General features: G+C 41.1%; 1 protein-coding gene across 4 annotated transcripts in view; it reads right to left on the bottom strand.

Annotated features, from left to right (window-relative positions):
- LOC146656104 (sodium/potassium/calcium exchanger 3-like) overlaps positions 1–21,534 on the bottom strand; it is a 142,860-nt gene that overhangs the window by 7,243 nt on the left and 114,083 nt on the right. For all 4 annotated transcript variants that reach the window (XM_085428990.1, XM_085428993.1, XM_085428992.1 and 1 more), the window contains 10 exons: positions 11,496–11,572; positions 9,126–9,200; positions 8,934–9,018; positions 5,704–5,807; positions 5,245–5,319; positions 5,034–5,059; positions 4,889–4,942; positions 4,050–4,177; positions 3,738–3,898; positions 689–929 (listed from right to left, as the gene is read on the bottom strand). In XM_085428990.1, the coding sequence (XP_085285116.1) occupies positions 689–929; positions 3,738–3,898; positions 4,050–4,177; positions 4,889–4,942; positions 5,034–5,059; positions 5,245–5,319; positions 5,704–5,807; positions 8,934–9,018; positions 9,126–9,200; positions 11,496–11,572 (1,026 nt within the window). The remainder of the gene's footprint in view (positions 1–688; positions 930–3,737; positions 3,899–4,049; positions 4,178–4,888; positions 4,943–5,033; positions 5,060–5,244; positions 5,320–5,703; positions 5,808–8,933; positions 9,019–9,125; positions 9,201–11,495; positions 11,573–21,534) is intronic.

The raw sequence follows: 21,534 nt of genomic DNA, 5'->3' as shown, positions 1-21,534 counted from the left end.
GGAAGGACGCTGAACGATAATTAACAAGCAGAGTGATGTTTTTTCTGTTCTCCTCTTTTGTTTAAATGGGATAACGTTATTTTAATCAAATGAATCGCATCCCTCTCTGAACATGATTGAGTTTGTCAGTAAAATTATCCCGTCACTTCTTACGTTGGTCTACTTTTCATGATTACGCTTTTGTGCTTCACTCTTTTTGTTCATCGTTTTAAATAAATCAAGCCTGGAGGTGGAAACTTAAGTCAACTTAAATAAAATTAGAAGTTAACTGGGATACAACTTTTTGCATGACTTTTTATTTTAACAACAAGTAAACAGATTATGAGAAAAAGTGTTTTAGTATGAAAGTATGAAACTTAGCCTAGCTTAGCATAAATATTATAGCAGGTTTCTTTCAATTGTCCCTGCACCAAAACCTGTTTTCTCTGAAAGTAATTAACAATTCTCAAGAAATAAAACTAAACATTTGCAAAGAGGTCTGCTGATCCATGCTTCTAGTCGTGTTAGAGAAAACAGTGGTTAGGGACCGCGGGACGACCAAAATGATTGAAACTGGGTGCAATAAAGTTGCATCCTTGTTGAGTTTGAAATGGTTTCTTCAAAGATGGGGACCAAGTCTGCGACCGCTCGCTGTGATTTGATTGAAAAACACATCACTCTTAAAAACAAGAGTCATCTAAAGGTTTACCTGGGCATTGGAATGGTACGTAAGGTCCCTCTCCTTCCTCCTCTTCTTCCTCTTCATCATTCTCATTGTTCTCGTTGTCCTCGTTATCCGTCTCATTGCCGGCCTCTCTGTCATCGCGCCGAACGCCGACGCCCCTTTCGGCTCCAGACAGCCCATTTTCTATGCCCCACCTGCTCCCTCCCTTCACGGGAACCTCAGAGTCACCGTTAGTCAAAGTCCGCGTGTTGATTAGACGCTGCCTCTATACGTCGCCGCCGCAAACACAAGAAGCACATTCACAAACACACAAACACAGAAGGGAGACTGGTCAGATCTGATGCAAGGTTAAATGACTGTTGTGAACTCATCCTATATAAATGTACTTTATTTTAACTCGTATCAGAATGAATGTGAAAACAACAGTGGATGTCTAAGTGGTGTTGACACTTGACAGCGGGGAGGTTAAGCTGATGTTCACGGTTCTCCTGCTCTGTCTCTGACTTTCTTGCTTGCAGCCTCTCTGGGCCTGTTTTGTTCTTTTGCTGACAAAAGTAAAAGTAAAACAATAATTTGTTATATAAACTGCAGCCCTGAGAAGATAATCACATTGTGAGTGAACATGAGCTCCTGTGCATTTGCACAAAACAAATCTCAGTCTTTCCTGCAGCAGTATAATATTGTGAGGGCCAGACTCCTCTACTAGAGAGCTTAAGACTGTACTGTAGTTGTTAACATTCACCTACTTTAAGATTCCACAGAAAATATTATATTCGTTGTTTTTCTTTAGAGTCATTTAGGTTTATCTCAAGTTCCACTTCTTTTATTTGACCTTCAAGGTCCAACATCTCAGAATAATTATTATCTGCTTTGTTTTTAGTGTAGCTTATCATCTGCCCACGAATAAAAACCTTAAAGGCTTCCCATCTTACTGAGGCTGTAGTTTCGGATTTATTAAAGTAAAAATAGTCATCAATATTTTTGCCTACGTATTCCAAGAATTTTTGATTGTGCAGCCAGTGTGGTTTTAAACGCCAAATAGGATTACGTTTAAAAGCTGTTGTACCTGAGAAGTTAAGCGTGGTTAATGAGTGATCAGATATAAGCACACTTTTATATGAAAAGCTGTTAATCCTGGAGATAAGAGAGTTTGAAATAAGAAAATAATCTATGCGACTGCGACTATTATGACTGGCTGAATAGCAAGAGTATTCTCTCCCTGTTGGATTTTTTAATCTCCATATATCTTTAAGATTCAATTCAGACATAAAGTGTTGTATGGCTTGTCTAGATTTTGGATGGGAAGAGTCTAAACCTGATGATCTATCAAGCTTAGGCTCTAGGGTACAATTAAAGTCCCCCCAACAATTATCTCACCGTGGAGGGCTGCAATAGAGAGGAATAGATTGTTATAAAAGCTGGAGTCGTCGATATTGGGGCCATATAAATTAACTAATATTAAGTCTTGGTTCAGCATTGTAGGATAATGAATCACCCTGCAGGGTCCAAGATGGGTTTTTTTAATACACATGGGCACTGATTTATGAATGAGTGTTGCCACTCCTCTAGCATGTGTTGAGAAGTGGCTAAAGAAAGCCTGACCTGACCATCTCCTCCTTATCTGGGCAATTTCACTCGCGAGTAAGTGTGTTTCTTGAATAAAGACTATCTTTGGGTGATATTGTTTAATTCTATCCATTACTCTTTTCAGTTTAATACACAACATATATTGCGTGTTTATACCCCAGTCTATAAGCTATGGTTCTACTTTTTCTTAAAGCAACAGATGTAGGGGCACCACAGTGGGGGCCGTCAGGTGTCACAGCGGTCTGATGCGAGGCAGGATTTGCACAGATCCTCAGTGTGGTAAGTATTGACTGTCAAACATGTCATTTGATAAATTCACCAGCACCTACACCTACTGATAATTTCGTGGAAAAAACTGCGTATAATTCAAAATATTTGACTGAAGAGACAAGGCTGTTTTAAAAACAGAGACTGATATTCAAAGCGGCTTATAAGAGAAGGGGACCCTGGACACAGATGATAAGAAGGCCCACACACTTAAGCATCTCGGGTCATAGAGTGTATATACTGATGGATGCCTTTGTTAAAGAGGTCTTGTGAAGGCCCAAGCGGAGCAATTTGTGCCCCAATCTTTGTGTGGTGAGACTGGACATAACATGAGGTAGGCCTGCTCTAAACCACTGCCTGTTTTATCATAATTTCTGACTCTATTAAAAGAACTTAATTTAAAAGAAACAGAAAACAAAACAACTGAATTTGTCTCAAAACTTTGATCTTAAAGTCATGAGGGAACTGTTTATTGAATTATAAAGATCATAGATGCAAAGGAGCTGATGGCTGTTTTCAACATAATACAGTACAGCTAATTTAGCAATCCGAAGAGCTGCCCTCTGTTGGCCATTTGAAAGAATGCAGGTTTACAGCACGTCTGCACTGGCTTGACTTTTCAGACCTAGAAGCTGCATCCATCTTTTTATGTACAGTCTATATCACAGACTGAAAGTGACACAAAACAACTGCAAATCAAGCTGTCTTTTTGTAATTATCTCACTGGTACCCCCCCATGGTTGTCTGTCTGTCATTATCACCGCTGTCATTGCCTTATGCAAATATGTTCACAATGCAACAGCTTGACAGGCAATGAAACTCTCTGTGCAGACAGAGAAAAACATTCTGACTGATTAATGCGCACACGGAGAGCTGCAATGAAAACCACATCACAGACAATACAAACTCTTCAACTACTATGGCAAATAAGATGCCATGTGATTCTTTCTGTTCCAAGCTTGCCCATCACGTCCTGAACAGCCCTTTGTAAATGTAGCATAGCAGGCCATGCCTAGAATCCTCAATGGTGGAGCTGATTTGTAGGCCAGGGACTGTGTACAGCTCCAGATTACTTTGCTAAAGAGGCTGTCTGAAACGCTTTCCCCTTGGAGAAAAACACAACGCAGTCTGCTTCAAATTGGAAATGTCAGCAATCTCTTTTTTCCCCTCTTTTTTTCAATCAAAAGTGTGGCTGAGGTGCACCTGCGTGTGCCGTTACCTCAGTGATGAGCATTCGTGAGGCCATGGTGAGACGAGTTCTGGGGGAGAAGTGGCTGGTGATCATGATCCTCATGCCGGCCTCGGAGAAGGACAACTGGTGGGGGTACGCTGACAGCAGCTCGTCTACCATTAACACAGATGTCTTCCTGTGGTGGTTTGCTGTGGGGCACATACATGGAATACGAGCTATACTATTGAAATAAACCAGTAAGATTTTCCTTAGCATTACGACTGCAAAGAGCAGGAAGCAGAGACATTAGCTCGATCAGAAGTTCCACATTACACGTACAAAGTCTCAATAAAAATGTACCTTTCTTTAAAAGAACAGCAGTAGCATCACAGCCATCGTCCAGTTCTGTGTTATTTGCTGCACCGTTTCTCAAAGTGGTCGAGTTCTTCTTCCTCCTCCCCAGGAAACGGACAATGTAGGAATTCAGTCTGGAACAGAAGTCGGGTTAAAACCACACTTTGCTTGGTACAGCTGGGTCAAGTCATTGCTCTTTACGGCAGATAGCCTCCCAATAGAGATAGGTTGATCATATTCAAAAATGATCTGTCAAGTTCTATAAGCTGCTGTGTGGCACAGCCCACATAAAGAAATGTATCATTTCTATATATCCCATTCATATAATACTGCTGCAGACATAAGGATAAATTATGTTACACATGGGATGAGTTTGCATATCGCAGCGTAATAAATGACACCGATCACGGGTCTTATATTAAACTCATTAATATGCAAGAATTTAAAACATTTTGTATTTTTTGCTTGTAATATTGATATTCAGTAAACTTCCACTGTTTTCAATGAAATACTACAATCCATTTGAAACAGAGCATGACGTTCTTTTCTAGATAATATCCACATTGTTGTTGTGTTACTTAATATTTATCCATATATCTGCTAAATTTGCCAAAAGAAAAGATATTTATTATTATTATTATTATTATTATTATTATTATTATTATTATTATTATTATTATTTGTTTGTTATTCATCTGTTTAAATAGACATTTTAATCCCAGGGATATCTTACATGTATCAATACTTATTTTAGTAACTGTTACTGTTGGGGTACATTACACTCCGGCACAGAGCAAAAGTTCATTGTTCATTTTTAAGCCTCAAAGTGGATGAACTGAACTTACTTCATGATCAAAATGTAGACAAAATACATCAGGATCAGCGTGAGAGCTTCCCACCTGGAAAAGACAGTTCGGATGCATTCATCATGTGTGTCACTGTACAGTGTAAGTGCCAGGTGTGTGCAAAGTTAATCAACGTGTAACTTACCAAACTACCTTTTCATCATATATGAACTGTAATAAGAGAGAGGTGAAAATCTGAGAACCAGTATATCTAAGACATGAAGGCATAATTTCAGATGGAAAGAAAAAAAAAGAAACAATCAGAGTAACTAGAATATTTCTCCATAGAGGAAATCCAGTATGGAGCTTTTAAAGTATCTGATGTGTTACTATGTTAACCTTAAGGTGCTTCTTACCACTATAAGAGCAGAGATCGATAAGGTGTAGTAGACTGAGTCTCTGAGCAGAGGCCAGCGGGAGAGACGGATCGTCTGGAAGAAAAGACAGAGAGACAAGAGGACTGAGACAATTCTACAACTTACAGGAGCTCAGCTACACCTTCTTTTGTTCTACTGGGTAACACATCCCACAAGGTTCTCACTGCCATGCACTAATAACATAAGCCAAGCTCTTTGTGTGTGTGTGTGCATCTGTTTGGCATTTTACGTAACATGTAATCTAAATAAGAAAAAAAATCTTTCAAGTATGTTTCTCTTTTCCTAGTGGGATTACAGCAGTGAACAGGACACATATCCTTTTCTGATTCAGGCAGAAAAGGTTTCCATCCATGGTTTTTAATCTAAACTGTGGCCTAAACAAACAAGTCACAGAGTGTGTGTACTGCACCGGCTAAAAATCAGCGGTTAATTCTGTACCTGCACAGCGAATATCCCGCACACTCCGATGATGCAGAGGATGTTGAAGACGGCAGATCCCACAATGGTGCCGACCCCGACGTCACCTTTAGTGATGAAAACTCCTGTGCAGAAGGAAAGGAAATCACTGATTACCACACATGGCAAGTCATCTGTCCACAGGTTACAGAGACATCCTGCTTGGTGCAATTCTTTGGTAATCTTGACGTACTTCACTGATCCACGACCCTTTGTCTAGCTGGTAACTACTGATGGCATTTACATAATAAGTTCCTCTGTTTGCATGTGTTGTTGAGTTATAGAAGGATTTCTCTCCCATAGACTTTATTAGTGAGGGCTGCCCAGGTGTACTGCCAAGCACAAAAGCATATTTGGCAGCTTACTTTAACATTTTCTATTAATGTTTTGAATTGATTTACTCTCAGGCAGACTGCTGGCTTTTATTTTGAAAGTTTGGGTGCTGGTAACCTGCTGACCAGGCCTATCTTTCTCGAGTATTTTCTACTGGCTTGCTCACTGGCCAGGTCACTATTGTGGTAGAATTTATTACCATTCAGTTGGTTCCCCATATTGTGTGTCCAAGCCAAGTGATTGGCTCTCACTAACAAGAGTTAAAGGCTAAAAATGGGAAGACACATTTAAAAACCTTTACTAACAGTATAGTAACATTTTGATGGCAATAAATATTACCCAGATAGTCCAGGGATTGACATCATACTATAGAACTTTAGGGTCTGCAAAACACTTACCATTCAGAGGAGGATAAAGAGGAGCTCTTTATCCTCTCAAGGATACTTGAGGGTGCATGGGAGTTTGCCCAACCAGTCTACATGTGTTTTGTGGACTTGGAGAAGGCATTCGACCGTGTCCCTCAGGGTGTCCTGTGGGAGGTGTTGCGGGAGTATGGGGTGTCTGGCCCATTGCTACAGACCATTCGATCCCTGTACAACCATTGCAAGAGCTTGGTTCGCAATAAGTCGGACTCGTTCCCGGTGGGTGATGGGCTCCGCCAGGGCTGCCCCTTGTCACCGATTCTGTTCATAATTTTATGGACAGGATTTCTAGGCGCAGCCAAGTGGTGGAGGGCTTTCACTTCGGTGGCCTCAGAATCTCATCTCTGCTTTTTGCAGATGATGTGGTTCTGTTGGCTTCATTGGGTGAGGGCCTCCAGCTCGCACTGGAACGGTTTGCAGCCGAGTGTGAAGCAGCGGGGATGAGGATCAGCACCTCCAAATCTGAGGCCATGGTTCTCAGCCGGAAAAGGGTGGAGAGCCCACTCCGGGTCGGGGATGAGTTCCTGCCCCAAGTGGAGGAGTTCAAGTATCTCGGGGTTTTGTTTGCGAGTAATGGGAGAAGGGAGCCGGAGATCAACAGATGGATTCTTGCAGTGGCCGCAGTGATGCGGACGCTGCACCGGTCCATCGTGGTGAAGAGGGAGCTGAGTGTAAAAGCGAAGCTCTCAATTTACCGGTCGATCTACGTCCCTACCCTCACCTATGGCCACGAGCTATGGGTAGTGACCGAAAGAACAAGATCGCGGATACAAGCGGCAGAAATGAGCTTCCTCCGAAGGCTGGCTGGCCTCTCCCTTAGAGATAGGGTGAGAAGTTCAGCCATCCGGGAGGGGCTCAGAGTAGAGCAGCTGCTGCTCCACATCGAAAGGAGCCAGCTGAGGTGGTTCGGGCATCTGACAAGGATGCCTCCTGGGCACCTCCTGGGCGAGGTGTTCCGGGCATGTCCCACCGGGAGGAGGCCCCGGGGCAGACCCAGGACACGCTGGAGAGATTATATCTCTCGGCTGGCCTGGGAACGCCTTGGTGTTCCCCCGAATAAGCTAGAGGAGGTGGCTGGGGAGAGGGAGGTCTGGGCTTCTCTGCTTAGGTTGCTGCCCCCGCGACCCTGCCCCGGATAAAGCGGAAGAAGATGGATGGATGGATGGATGGATGGAAAACACTCAGTATTCAACACCATTGTTGTAACAACTGAGGAAAACAATTACAAAATCAAAATTTAAAATCCAATAGCCTTGCTGGCAGATCATTCTCAGCTTCAGTCTGAGACTTTAAGAGAGTCACAGTTGTTAGACACAGACAGATTTTATCACGTTAAAATTGCTCACTGGAGTGAGTAATCACCAGGACTGATGACGCTTGCTGCCAAGCTCCCACGTTAGCATTATGATTTTATTATTAGCCATAGCTGCTAGCTGCTACCTTAATGATAACGTAACAGATGGGTAACTGCTAATAGTTAAATGGCTATGTAAATGACGACAATATGTGTGTTGGACAGGTTAGCATTTAAGATAACTGTTTAATACTTCAACATTGTTGAAATGGGCACGTTACTGACCTCAAGAAGTTCTTAACAAGACCAGAGTGGCAGTCTTTAAAATGCCTCGCAAAGTTGTGCTGTTTCCTAGGTGTTCACAATGAAATTGAAATCGTGCATTCAGCTGTCTGCAGTGGTTCTGCAGGAAGTTCTGTGTTAGCAGGAGGAGGTGAAGACGGCACTGTTGCAGTTGAGATCTAACCCAAGGAATTTTTAGTATCAATTAGTATCAGAGTAGCATATTTTGACAGCCCTGCTGCCAGTGTTAGCTATGGTACTTCAAACCCACCAAACCAAAACAAAAAAGACCCTCTTCTCTCACCCCAACCGGTTGCAGCAGATGGCCTCCCCTCCCTGAGCCCGGTTCTGTCCGAGGTTTCTTCCTGTTAAAAGGGAGTTTTTCCTTCCCACTGTCACCAAAGTGCTGCTCATAGGAGGTCATTTTTTTCTCTGCATGTATTACTGTAGGGTCTACCTTACAACATAAAGCAACTTGAGGTGACTGTTGTTGTGATTTTGCGCTGTATAAATAAATTTGAATTGAATACTCTATTAGAGTGGAGTCAGATGCAAAGGATTCCAGCTGGAGCTGTAACAGTGGTAATATCTGCCCAATATCTGGATTAAAAACTGGCAACAATGTTATATTAGCTAGATAATAAGCCGACAGAATAAGCTAAGTTGAAGTAAAATATCAACTCAGTATAAGCTCAGATGTGAAAATGTGTAAACACCGTATTATAGTTGCTATAAATTATCTCTAAATATGTATTTACTTTTAACCCCTTTATTAACAAATTATTGCCTCACTATTAGTATGCTATTATCAAACTGTACTATTAATGGCTGTACAGCTAAATTATATCTAAAATGTGTGTGTGTGTATGTCTCTGTCTCACCAATGACAGAGGTAAACAGTTCAGGCGCTGAACTGCCTGCTGCCATGAAGGTCGCTCCTGCAACATCCTCACTCAGATGCAGACGCTGGTGGACGAGGGGAGAGAAAGATATTCTAAGCATCACAGCGTGGCAGTAAGAGTGTGTGATGTTAGTGCAGCAGCAGTGCAGTTACAGTCTACAATGTTTGTTACCTCGCATATCTTCTCTAGCGAGGGGACAAAGTAGTCATCGCACACCAACGCCAGAGCATAGAACATGTAGACTGCCTGCAGATGGCCAAAGACACACAGGTGAAGAACAGTATACACTTACAACTGGATAAGACCCCCTGCTGAAAAAACAAAAACAAAAAAACATTTGTGCTCTATTTTCTTTGTTTGCAGTTTAATCTCAGCTTCTGTTGTCATTTACTTGATGTTTGCTGAGACTAAACCTGAAAGCCCAGCAAAGAGTTACAAGCAGATAAAATAATACACCGACATATTACTAAAACTCATCAGTTTGCCAAGGAACTGTTGGAAAATGCGCTTACTTACGTATTTAACAATACTCTGCTTCCAGACTTCAGCCAAAGATTGGTGGGGCTTAGTAAAGCATAAAAGCTGAAAGTAGCTGGGAACAGCTGGTCAAAAGTTCAGCAATAATCTTCCCAGAACAGTCTAGCACATCTGTACTTCTGTAAAACATGCTTGAATTTATTTCTATGGAACAAGGCTAAACCTTGCCATGTTTCTAGGCTGCTAAACACTTATGTCAGTTTGCAATTAAATCACTGTTGTGGACCAACTACGTCACTGTTAACCAGAAGACGTTATGAATTTATATAGCAGCAGCTTCAAAAATTCATTGTAAATTTCTGAGCATGTAAATGGAAACAGATTTACAAGTTCATCAATTTATCGCAGGTAATGTCACAGGTATCCCAAACAGACTGCATGTAAATGCATGGAATGGGCAAGTTGACCCACATTCAATTGCAAATTGAACGCAGAGTGACTCCATGATACTGAAACTTGCAACTAACTGCAAGCAGTTGCAGATGTGGTCTGGTCTTCATAGCTGCTGAAAGTAAAGTAATTAAAAAAACAAACAACCAAAGATATTTTAGCGGGTTTTTTTTTCAGCAGTACCTTTCATCCCGCCCTGATACACAACAATCCTCTGCCATCTCACAATCTCTTTGCTTATGCATTGATATACCAAAGAGTACACTGATACAGAGTTCACACAATTGTGTTCCCAGACTGACAAAAGTTGGGAAGAGCATGAGAAACTACTGCAAAAAGACCTCAAAGCACACCATAAACCAGCAGTTGTGACATCATTGTCAACAGACAACAATGGCAGGCATAAACTGTTACATGAAGGCTAACTAGCAAAGTCCTCCTTCTTCTTCTAATGAACTTCAGTGTTTCTAGCGGTACAGTACTATCCTGGCAGCCCGTGTGGTCTCACTAATTCCTCACGAGGCTAAGTAAAGAGGTTTTTGTATCTTCAAGGCTAAAATCATTAAGCTGAATCCTTCAGTCTTCTGCCTACACAACATTATCTACCTTTCTTATCTCCATGTGGATCAGAAACAAACCTGCCTGAAAAACCCCCACAACCTTAACCCTCCTGCCATCCTTTAAAAAACTCACACCCATCACCCTAGGGACCATTCTCAGCCACGCCCAAAAACGCCATAAAAAGACCATATATCCATATTTTATTCCACTTTAAATTAGCCAACCTTGTAAAACTACTTCTCCCTGAAATATTCATGTAAAGTTTTAATTATATTGTCGTTGTTTTAACCCTTCAAATCCCAGTGTTATTACATGAGCGCCCTGTGTTATAAGCCCCAAAAAACAAAAAACGAAACTAAATATTTCCACAAAAAACCAGTTGAAGTAATATGTGATTGTCATTATAAGTAGGCCTTTAGATGGACCAAAGATTGGCACCAACATACATTTTGACCTGCCATTATTTTTTTTGCATTTTTTTTGCAATTTAAAAATTAAAACTTCAAGGCCCTGAGTCTTCATTGACATCCAAGAAAAGAAGAAAAAATAAAATCATATAATGATAATTTGGGGATGAAAAATAGCGTTTATAATGGAAGTCAATGGGCAGAAAATGGTCCCCAGGGTGATGGGTGTGGGGATTTCTGCTGCTCAGCCATTTTAGGCTGATTTAAGGAATTCACACTGGAATATTAACATTGACAGGTAAAAACTATCCTGTGGCAAGTTTGGTTATATTCCACTGAACACAGTGGAAATGGCAGCCATTTAACACATAGCAGTGGCACAAAAAGGTCCCAAGAAGGCAGGAAGGTTAATGGTCCTGTTGAATTGCATGATGCAAATACATAGCAGGGGTAAACACTCAGTTTGTGAGTTTGAAAGTTTCAGAGATGTGACAAAAAAAATTAAGACCCATTCAAATGGAAGACAATCTATTTTAAAGCATTTAAAGCCACTGAAAAGAAGAAAGCTAGAACTACTTTGGATATGCAACAACTTTAACTCCAAAACATTCAAGTGTCCATGTAGTGTGCTGCAGGTGACACTCACGCAAAGCACGTGCAGACCCACTGCTCCTTCCACGCGCTGCTTGTTGGTGAAGTAATCCCTGGGGAACTCATGGATTGCTGCAGCGAGAGAGGGGGAAAAATCACTTACACATGCTGAAACAGTGAAAGGAGGCAAAATCTGAGCAATTAAATACTGACTGTAGCTCAAGGAAGATACCCTGAGGGCCTCATGAAATAGCTCATCAGCCAAACAAAGACAAATAAACATATAAATACAATCAAACACAGATACAGGTCCAAAGGATGACTGAATTTAATATCCAATAGGGAGAGAAATTAAGAAAAAGAAGTTGCACTACAGTGACTTCAAACAAAGGCAACTGTTGAAATCCAAAGATAAGGCAATTGAACACTCATTTCCCATGATCGGTTCCATCGTTTTTAAGTCTAGCTTTTGTCTGTTAGCGATTTGCAATTAAAGTCAGAGAAGAATCTCAAATGGCAATTATGAATAAATATACCCACAGGAAGGAAAACGACAAAGAAATTTTTAAAGCACACAAAAAAATTATAACAGCACGCAGAGCGGTAGTCTGTTTTTCATTTTAAAGTAACTCACTTTAACCGTTTCCTCTTGGTTTAAGACTGTGGTCATAATTAAAATCATTCATGGAAATGTGAATTGAGAAAACCAGTCATTATACTTGAATGTTGAAAATTCCTAATAACTAGTGCCACAATATGTTTAGTACAGGTAAACACTTCAAACCTAAAAATTCAGTACAAGCTCTTTCTCTTTCTTTCTAATGAAAGATGTTTGCTTCATAGGTTTATGATCTTCTTTTTAAAATGAAAACGCTGGAAACAGAAACACACTGCAACTAGAGCAGGGCGATATGACCAAAAATATTTATCACGATAAACATTTGAAAATTTGCGATAACGATATAACTGACAATATAATTGACAAATGAAAATGGTAAATGGCCTGTATTTATATAGCGCTTTACTAGTCCCTAAGGACCCCAAAGTGCTTTACATATCCAGTCATCCACCCATTCACACACACATTCACACACACAATTGACACTAGACAAAATACTTTACAACTCCACAACTTTATTAGTGAAAAAAAACATCAATGTATTTTCACTTAAACAAGCAGCTGTTTTTTATGTGTATTAAAGTTATATAAAAATTTAACAGTGCAAATGCAAATTCCTCGCTGACAGTTTAACCAAAAGGCATTTCCAGTGGAAACTGGCCGACATATCCTCAGCATAACCATGTATAATATCCACAAAAATTAAAAGAAGTTATACACACACAATACGGTAATATTATGTTAAAGCACAGTACGTATCACTCCGCCAGGCTCCTGACTACGATAGCGGTAATGCTCCGACAATCCATCAAGCGGTGCGGCTTCGTAGCTTAGCAAAGTTGTACTAAAACATTTGACAGATTTTCAAGCGCCGTGTACATAAAATCGTTTCGAGGTCAGCAAACACAACCAGAGTTCATACATAAGGCACACGGGATTATAAGGGGCTCTGTCGATTTTCAGAAAAATCAAAGGATTGATTTTAAGTGTGCCGTATTTTCCAAAAAATAATAACGACGGCCCGCTAGCATGCGCTACCAAAAATAGTGCTTTGTTGTGTATCTGACGGACGAAAGCTAAACCAGTTCCACACTGAAGTTGCAGCATTTTTACAAACCAATTCTGGTTCATCCGTTTCATTCAACGATTTGCTTTCGCCGCCATGCTTTTTCCGACATGTACGTATGAAAACAAAGGCACTGCCCATGCGCGTTTTACCCATATTCTATCGTGATATTTCATTTTTCTATCGTTGCCCAAAATTATACCAGTATTACCGTGAACGGTATGATATGGCCCAGCCCTAACTGCAACAAGTTAAAAAAGACTAAAATCAAAACTTCAGCCTGTAAATTAAAGGGTGGTAGAGCAGCCCAAGATTTTTCCTCCAGTGCTCAATTTGCATGTACTTGAGTAATAATGGATTGCATTTATAAGTGGATATACGGAAGCCATTTAACACCATTAACAAAACTTAACAAAACTTTCTTTTTTAACTTTGTTAAATTTGACATTGCTCTCCACTACCAGTTTGTCCCAGTATCCCACAGGGCTCTGTTCTGGGCCCAGGTCTACGTACTTATAGAATCACAATAAAGCACTAAACACTAAATCAGTAATGTGTGGATATGCATTTGTTCCTATGAAATGTATATCCACAGAGTTTCTTTATAATTTGCTAGGAAAACAGGAAATAGGTGCAGTGACAATTCTAAAGAGCTTGAAAGTACACATTTGTTTGTTAAGACAGCACAAACTCTCTTAGGCAAGCTTTCTTGTAATTTCTTTAAACCACAGGTCTCAAACCCACGGTCTGGGGACCACTTGCGGCCAACATCGCCCCTACTTGCGGCCTGTATATTGACGTGAAGAAAGATAATGCAATTTGGCCCTTGAATTTTTTTGTTAGGGTGTATTTGTTTATTGTTGAGTGCAAATTATTTAATATGAAAGTAATATAAGCAGCAAGCACAAACATGTTAAAGTGTTAGTTCAGTAAGAGAGTCATTTGTAAAGAAAACAATTTTCACTAGGAGTCAAAAACTAATGTGTACACTTATGTCTGCATTTTTTTTGTTAACTACGAACAAAATGATAGCAGAAGTGCTGCCACGTGTCTGGCAGCACTTGTCTTGAAAGTAAGAAGAAAAACTGGATCATGAAGGGACTGGAAGCCAATGCAGGAAGCCCGGAAGGCTGGTCTTTCCTTTAAGTTGAGCTGCTGCATTTTGTATAGCCTCCAGGCAAGAAGTAGCGACTGATCAGGGCTGACATCCAAAGAATTACAATAGTCTAACTGAGAAGTAATGAAGGTGCCTTTTACTGTCTCAGAGTAACATGGAGGGAAGCAGTACTTCACCTTACTGAGAAGGCTTAATTGAAAAAAGTTTGTCTTAACAACAGAGCTAATCTGTTGATCAAATGCTAGAATGCTACGCTCTACGGTGTCAAATGCAGCAGTCAGATCCAAGAACACAAGAATCAACAGTTAAAAGCAGGACACTAAAAACTCTTAAAAGGTCTGTTTCCATGTCATAATATGAAACCAGACTGGAACTTCTTAGAAATTTCAAATAAATCCAGGCATGGTTGTAGTTGGTTAAAAACTACCTTTTTAAAGTCCTTTGGTAGAAAAGGGGATTCAGAAATGGGCATGGAATTAAAGAGGAAGGAAGAATCCAAGTTACTTGGGTTTCAAGGTTGTACTACAGCATGTCTAAAAGCAGCCAGGACACAGCCAGATATCAGGGAGGAGTAAATCAGGTCAACAATACATGGCCCAAGGGTATTAAAAACATCTTTGATGATGGGGTGGGATGCTGATCTATTTCAGTTAAAGGGGAGGAAATTCTCAAAGACAATGGACATACAGGAGAAGCAGCATGATCGAAGACCAGAGAAAAAAGTGCTGATAGTAGAAATCTTTTCTTTAAGAGGTCTAATAGCTCTCTGGTATTACAAGTAAGAAGTTTCTTAAAATATAGAAGCACACTTCATGATCCCTTTGCCATCTTCTTGCATGGATCCATCACTGGCTTAAAGCTTTTATCCTAAAAGAAGCCACCACATCCAGCAGATCAGTACAAGTAGAAATCAAAGAAGCACAAATTCAGAGGGACTCAGATTACAGTCCTAATGCTGATTGTGAAGCACAGACTCATTAAAAGCTGATGACAACGCTGCTAAAGGATTAATTGTCACAGTTGGTGACATAAGTTTTACAGTTTAACTTGGGAACATGTTAAACAGCAAAAATGTAGAAAATATGCATGTCACAAATCTCAGCAAAACATAAATTTAAACCACATGACAATCTGAACTCACCAAAGTCTTGTACATATTCTTGGTTGACAATAAATCAGCACACAGAACAAGACTGTTGAAGCTTTTGACAAATGTCTATGCCTCAAAAGAGAGAATCAGACTGCGACTGCTGACACTGGAAACAGGATTTGAATACAATCACTAGTCCCCTACTTCTGCAAATAATCTCATGTAAGCTGAGACAGATGCCCTGAATGGTTGCGAGGCTGGAGGTTTGATCACCCACATTACATTTTATCCAAGTTTTGTGGGATGGTATCTGATATCAAGAAGTGATTGGCAGAGACCTGTTCTAGTGAGTTTAACATAGATTGGGCATCGTTCCATTGTCTGGATTCACTTACTCTAACATTGGGAACATTGTTAGCAATTCTGGAATGTGGGGCCGCCCTGCTGCTGCGGAGTCGGGGCGGTCTGCCCCCCCCCCACCGCAGGGAAAAGGGTAACACCACCTGGGTCTGGGTGCAGTTTCCCCCTCCAGGGGCAAGGGTACCTAGACCCGGTTCGTAGAGTACGCTTGGGGAGTGTGATCGTGTGTACAGCGTCTCTTTATGTCTGTCTCCACGTTGGTTGAGTGTGGAGTAAGTGCATATGAGAGCATGAGGGTGGGAATGGATGTTTGTGTCTGTGTGTGCCTGTATGTCTGTGTCTATATGTCAGGTTGGGTATCAGACGCCACCTCTCTGGGGACATCTCAGGCCCTCCAAGGTTTGGAGGCCTATCTCCCCCCACCACCACTTCCCCTGCCAGTGGCGGACTTCCTCAGGTGTCGGTGCGTTGGTGGTTCTTTGTGTCTGGGGATGGGCGTCCGGGTACACACCTGCTCACTCCTTGGCGGCCGCTTATCGGGGCCTGGAGCCTGGGGCTCGCTCGGGCCACTTCGGGGGTGGGGTGCCCCCGGCCTCTCGGCCTGGGGCTCGGTCACTCAGGCACAGCTGGCTGCCGGCGGAGCTCACGGGCACGTCACTGCAACTCCCCCTGGCTTCTGTTCCGCGGCTGCTGAGTGAGCCCTCATCTGGGACTCTCCTCAGCTCTTACTGGGACAGTGGCGCAGCTGCCCCTCTGTTGGTCTTCCTTGGTCTCTTGTGTTCTGGGGGCCTCTGGATGTCTGGAGTTTTGATCTCCTCCATACCTGCTTCATGCCCTGGAGGACGGGGCAGTTGCCCCCCCACACCCTCTAGCAGATCATTACATGTAGGAACCTTTTAAATATAAGCGCGTCCATGCTCACAGGTGTACACACGGGTGATCACACCCACAAACTACACCCTTTTTGGCTCCTACCTCAAAGCACACTGTGTTCTGTTGATCTTATGTGCTGCACAATAATGTTTAATATTTAGTATTTACTGTCATATTCCCATATATCATTGTGATGCTGTTTATTCTATTACTCTTGTTCTCTTCTGCTTGTTTTCTTTTTTCTTTCTCAGCAGGTGACCCAGGTGATCGATAGATGCATTTCTTATTTCTGCCCATTCTGTTGGTTTTTGTTTTTTGCCCTTCTCCCCCGTCCCTCTTCTCAGCTGTTTCTCTTTCCCTCTTTCTTTCTCCCTTTCTTTCCCCCAGTCAAGTCTGTCCCGTATTCAGCAAGTGAAAATAAAATAAACAATAAAAGGTGAATCAAATGGACCATTACGGCAAGGCTGGGATGGTCAATTTGGTAAAGTAAATCCGTTGGGCATCTTTCTTCGCCTTTAGACAATAATTCTGATGGCAAAAGAGCCAAATGCAGAAAAAAGAAACAAACAAACAAAAAAACCCCAGCTGATTAGCAATTCGCTAAGCTAACTCAGGGTTTCGCCTGTGCATTCATATGAATGGGGTTGCATTGGTAGCATCTGAACAATTACTAATAAATGTCTTCAAAAAGCTGCTCTGTTGCTAAGAATAATTAGATTAAATTTTAAAAGACAGTTTTAGTTTTTATTTTCTCAGCTATTGTCTTGGTAGTCTAAACTTTTAACAGTTTAAAAGTATAAATGTAAAAACTGAATTAAAACATGGTATGTTTTGGTCTACAGTCAGTAAGTAAAAATAGGTTGAATTTTTAGCATTATACTGCTGTTTCAAAATTGTTTGTGGTAAAAACAATAAAAACGTTCCCTTCGCCTTCAGGACAGGGAACAGGTCCTGACCGTTGTTTGTGCTTATGCGCCGAGCGGGACTCTGTTGTCCTACTGGGAGACGTCAGTGCTTCTGTGGGCAATGACAGCGAGACCTGGAAGGGCGTGATTGGGAGGAACGGCCTCCCGGATCTGAACCCGAGCGGTGTTTTGTTATTGGACTTCTGTGCAAACCACAGTTTGGCCATAATGAACACCATGTTCGAACATGGGAGTGTCCATAAGTGCATGTGGCACCAGGACACTCTAGGCCACAGGTCGATGATCGATTTCGTAATCGTATCACCAGATCCCCGAACCAATGGTGGACACCAGAGGTAAGGGGAACCACCAAGCTGAAGAAGGAGTCCTACCAGGCTTGGTTAGCCTGTGGGACTCCGGAGGCAGCTGATAGGTACTGACAGGTCAAGCGGAATGCGGCGCGGGCGGTGGCGGAAGCAAAAACTCGGGTGTGGGCGGAGTTCGGAGAGGACTTTCGGACTGCCTCGAAAAGATTCTGTGTTTTGTGAACTTGGAGAAGGCATTCGAACGTGTCCCTTGGGGTGTCCTGTGGGGGGTGCTCCCGCGACCCAGACCCGGATAAGCGGAAGAAAATGAATGGATGGATAAAAACAATAATCAAGAAGAATTTGAAATCTGTTCATCATAGAGACTTTAGATGCTATTAAAAAAAACACAGACATAGACCCTGTAGACTCTACACACACAAAAGGATCCACAAACGTGGTGATGAAGTGATACCATATGCACTGGTTTCTAATCTGGAACATAACCTGGGGCCAATTCCAGACAGCATGTTCGACAAACTCTGAGTTTAAAGATAAACTCTGAGTTTAATAAGAGCTTTAATAAGAGCTCAGTATTTTTGGTTGCAGAAAGGAACAGAGAGAGCTGACAGAATTACTTCAGTCAGCTCTGAGCACATTCACCCTGAGTTAAGTAGGTGTAATAATAGAGAAAGAATAGAGCTACAAGATCAGGACTCATCTTGGCAATGGGTAAATGAAGAGCAGAAGTTTTGCAGGATGAAACATTTCAAATAAGGAATTGTAAGAAACTGCATTTTGTTCCAATTACAGATTGTATCTGGACAAAATAAGCAACTATGAACGATTCAAAATGGATCCAAACGGGAAGAACAAGGAAGTAAATGGAGTAAAACTCAATCTGGGGCTCATCTGCTGGGAACATTAAAGCAGAGTTTTTATCCAAAAAGTTAGATTGTTACATTACATCATTACAGTACATTTTTACTGAAGAATTACTAAAAAATGAAACTTTCATAAACTGAAGCTGAAGATGATACAGATACACTTTTAAGAATTTTTGAAATTAAAGGTTAGGTTAAAAGAGTTGGCACAAGTAAAGCCTTTTTAAATAACGCTTCAGTTACTATCACTTAAAGGCTTAGGGTACCTAATCTGTTCTGGACCTCTGTCTGTCCAGAACTTCACTGTGTCTGAATATCTTTATTGTAATGAGACACTTAAATCTGCATTTTTATGTGTACAGATTTGATCGACTGGGGTCACTGAAAAAAAAGAAAAAAGAAAAAAGAAAAAAAAGAGGGACAGAGGTTGACTCCAACACTTGACACATTTGACACCGCATTTCACTTTGACACCGGTTTGTCCCTCCATCCTCGACCTGTCAGAGGTGACAGCATGAATCAATCTCTGTCCAACAGCAGTGGTCAATCACAACACGCCAAAATATGCCGCGTCTTCATACACAGCCATCCTGTGGATTTCCTGTTGAATATGACTCTGCGTACGAGCAGCCAGGCTAAAAATAGCCACGGCCCAGCGTGACCGTGTGCATGTGTGATGTGGGATTTGCTTGGCTTGCTCTGTGTGAGTACTATCTGTGTTCTGTGAGTATGCACGTGCACTCCCCCCCCCCCCGTATGTTTGTTTGTTGCGTGTGTGCGCTTGTGTAACGTGAAGGCAACCCAATGTTCAGTGACATTCTCCCTCTCAACAGCCGAGAGCTCGTGAGTCAGGCGGCTTTTGCCCTGCGTGGCCCAAAGACAACACAGGCCTGTCTGCTTACAGGAACTGACAGCAGCATGAAGAGGAAGAGAGAGGTAAAAGGGGAAGACACGAGCGAGGCAGATGGGAAAGAGAAAAAATAAGTTTTTAATTGGAATCTAAAATGATGTGGAACAGCCAGGGGAAAAAGGAGAAGATTAGAGCTGTGAATGACACGGGTCTGTCATTTGATGTCTTCTATTGGTCTTTAGTGGTCAGCTGATTATCATAAAACATCACAACAAGGTTTAAAGCACCATCTGTATTTTCCAGTAATCCAGTCAGCAGACTGTCGTTAATCACTTAACAACATTATGTTGTAGCTTAGTTACCATCTTTTGCTTGCATTTCAGTTCAGTGTATTGGCTAAAATATGTAAAATAGCAAACATATATTGGAACAAAAAAGGAGCTGCAGTAAAGTCGGCCAGTGGGTGGATAATAATCGCCTAATAATATGAACAAAATACCCAGAACTGGGAAATCTGCTTTAATGTTCCATTCAATACACATTGAATTTTTTTATTTTTATTTTTTAGCTTTTCTCAGGTGGATAGCGCTCTGCATGGGTGTTATCTGGGTTTTATCCTACATCACAGTAATACTGATAAGACAAAAATATAAAGGTTACCTTATTATTCATTTCCAGATTGATATTTTTATTCTTGGACTTTTGCACACAAGGCTGCCCCTCATAAGATCAAAGTCTGATCAGCAGTTGGATGAAGCTGCTGTGCTGACAGTGAGAGTGTGTGCCTGAGATGACCAAGTAAGACTTCTGCTCTCACAGATCCAAGAATAAGAAAGACTGTCTGTATTAGAGTGTTTGCTTCAGAGACTGATGGTGTGAATGTGAATGTGCAGGATGCCAAGACTGGCACAACCAGTTGTTCTGGTTACCTTCTGACACAGGGCCGGGTAAGTTCAGACATTGTTTTTCCCTTAATGAATGAAATCATTATTTTAAAAGCTGCACTTTTTATTTGATTTTGTTTCCTTTCACTAATATTAAAGTCATTTGATCCAAAACATTTGAATATGACAAATATGCAAAAACAAAAACCCAACAACTCAGAAATGAAGAAGGGGGAAGTGTATATACGCACACAGCCTAAGTTATAAGTCTGCAACAGTTTATAAGCTGGTACAGTATTCTTCACTGCTGTTAATAATGATAAACCTGTAGATTTCCCTCCTTCAGTCAGCAACTATACAGTCACATGATGGCCTTTTATTGTCTTTGCAAGTTTGAATGGTTCTTAATTTTGTTCTCTATTTGTTCTATAAGAGAGATGTGACAGGAAGTGCTGCAAAGTCACAATGTTCTACGTGATGATGACCTTCCTGATGTCTGCAGCACTGCTAAGTTTTTAACTTTACATATTAAAGAAGCTGTGGGGAAGTTTCCTATTGAATTGTAGGTTTTATCAGGCGTTAAATGAAAAGGTTGACGCTGATCACACAGATTTGGAGGCCTCCTAACTTTTACTCCTCTCTTGTTTTGTCATTGATTGATTTTTCTTTTTGTAAAACAGGGAGGGACAATTTCTCCAAAACAGAATGTAGCAAATCACAGTTGACTTCATTCATATACAAATGACCCCTTTTTGTTTTTATCTTTAGTTTAAATAGTTAAAACATTGGATTTTTTTTAAATGTATAAATGGGTACTGTGAGCAGTTTTCTAATAACTGATCAGCTGTTGCTTTTGTTAGCTTTTAGACAGGCTTTGAGAGTGACGAGGCCTGAGGTCTATTGAGAGTGTCGACTCCCAGATGCTCACCACCTTGGTTCAGGGGCGACTGCCATAATTTTTTAAGTAGGTATTTAATTGGATGCTCTCAAGAATTTAACTATATAAATGTCTGTACAGTCTAATGAAATGGTTTTAAGTCCCACATTAATTATATTAAATTATAGTTCGTGACTTTTTATATGTAAAAAGTACCAACTAAACCTGTTCTCTGCACCTCATCTACAAATGATGTTACAAAAC

Source organism: Rhamphochromis longiceps, linkage group LG13 (assembly GCF_057381845.1).
Source record: "Rhamphochromis longiceps isolate RC_006_pf linkage group LG13, R_longiceps_female_GT1.1, whole genome shotgun sequence".
Lineage (NCBI taxonomy): Eukaryota > Metazoa > Chordata > Actinopteri > Cichliformes > Cichlidae > Rhamphochromis > Rhamphochromis longiceps.
The sequence above is the reverse complement of the archived record's forward strand: the minus strand, read 5'-3'. Positions and strand labels throughout refer to the sequence as shown.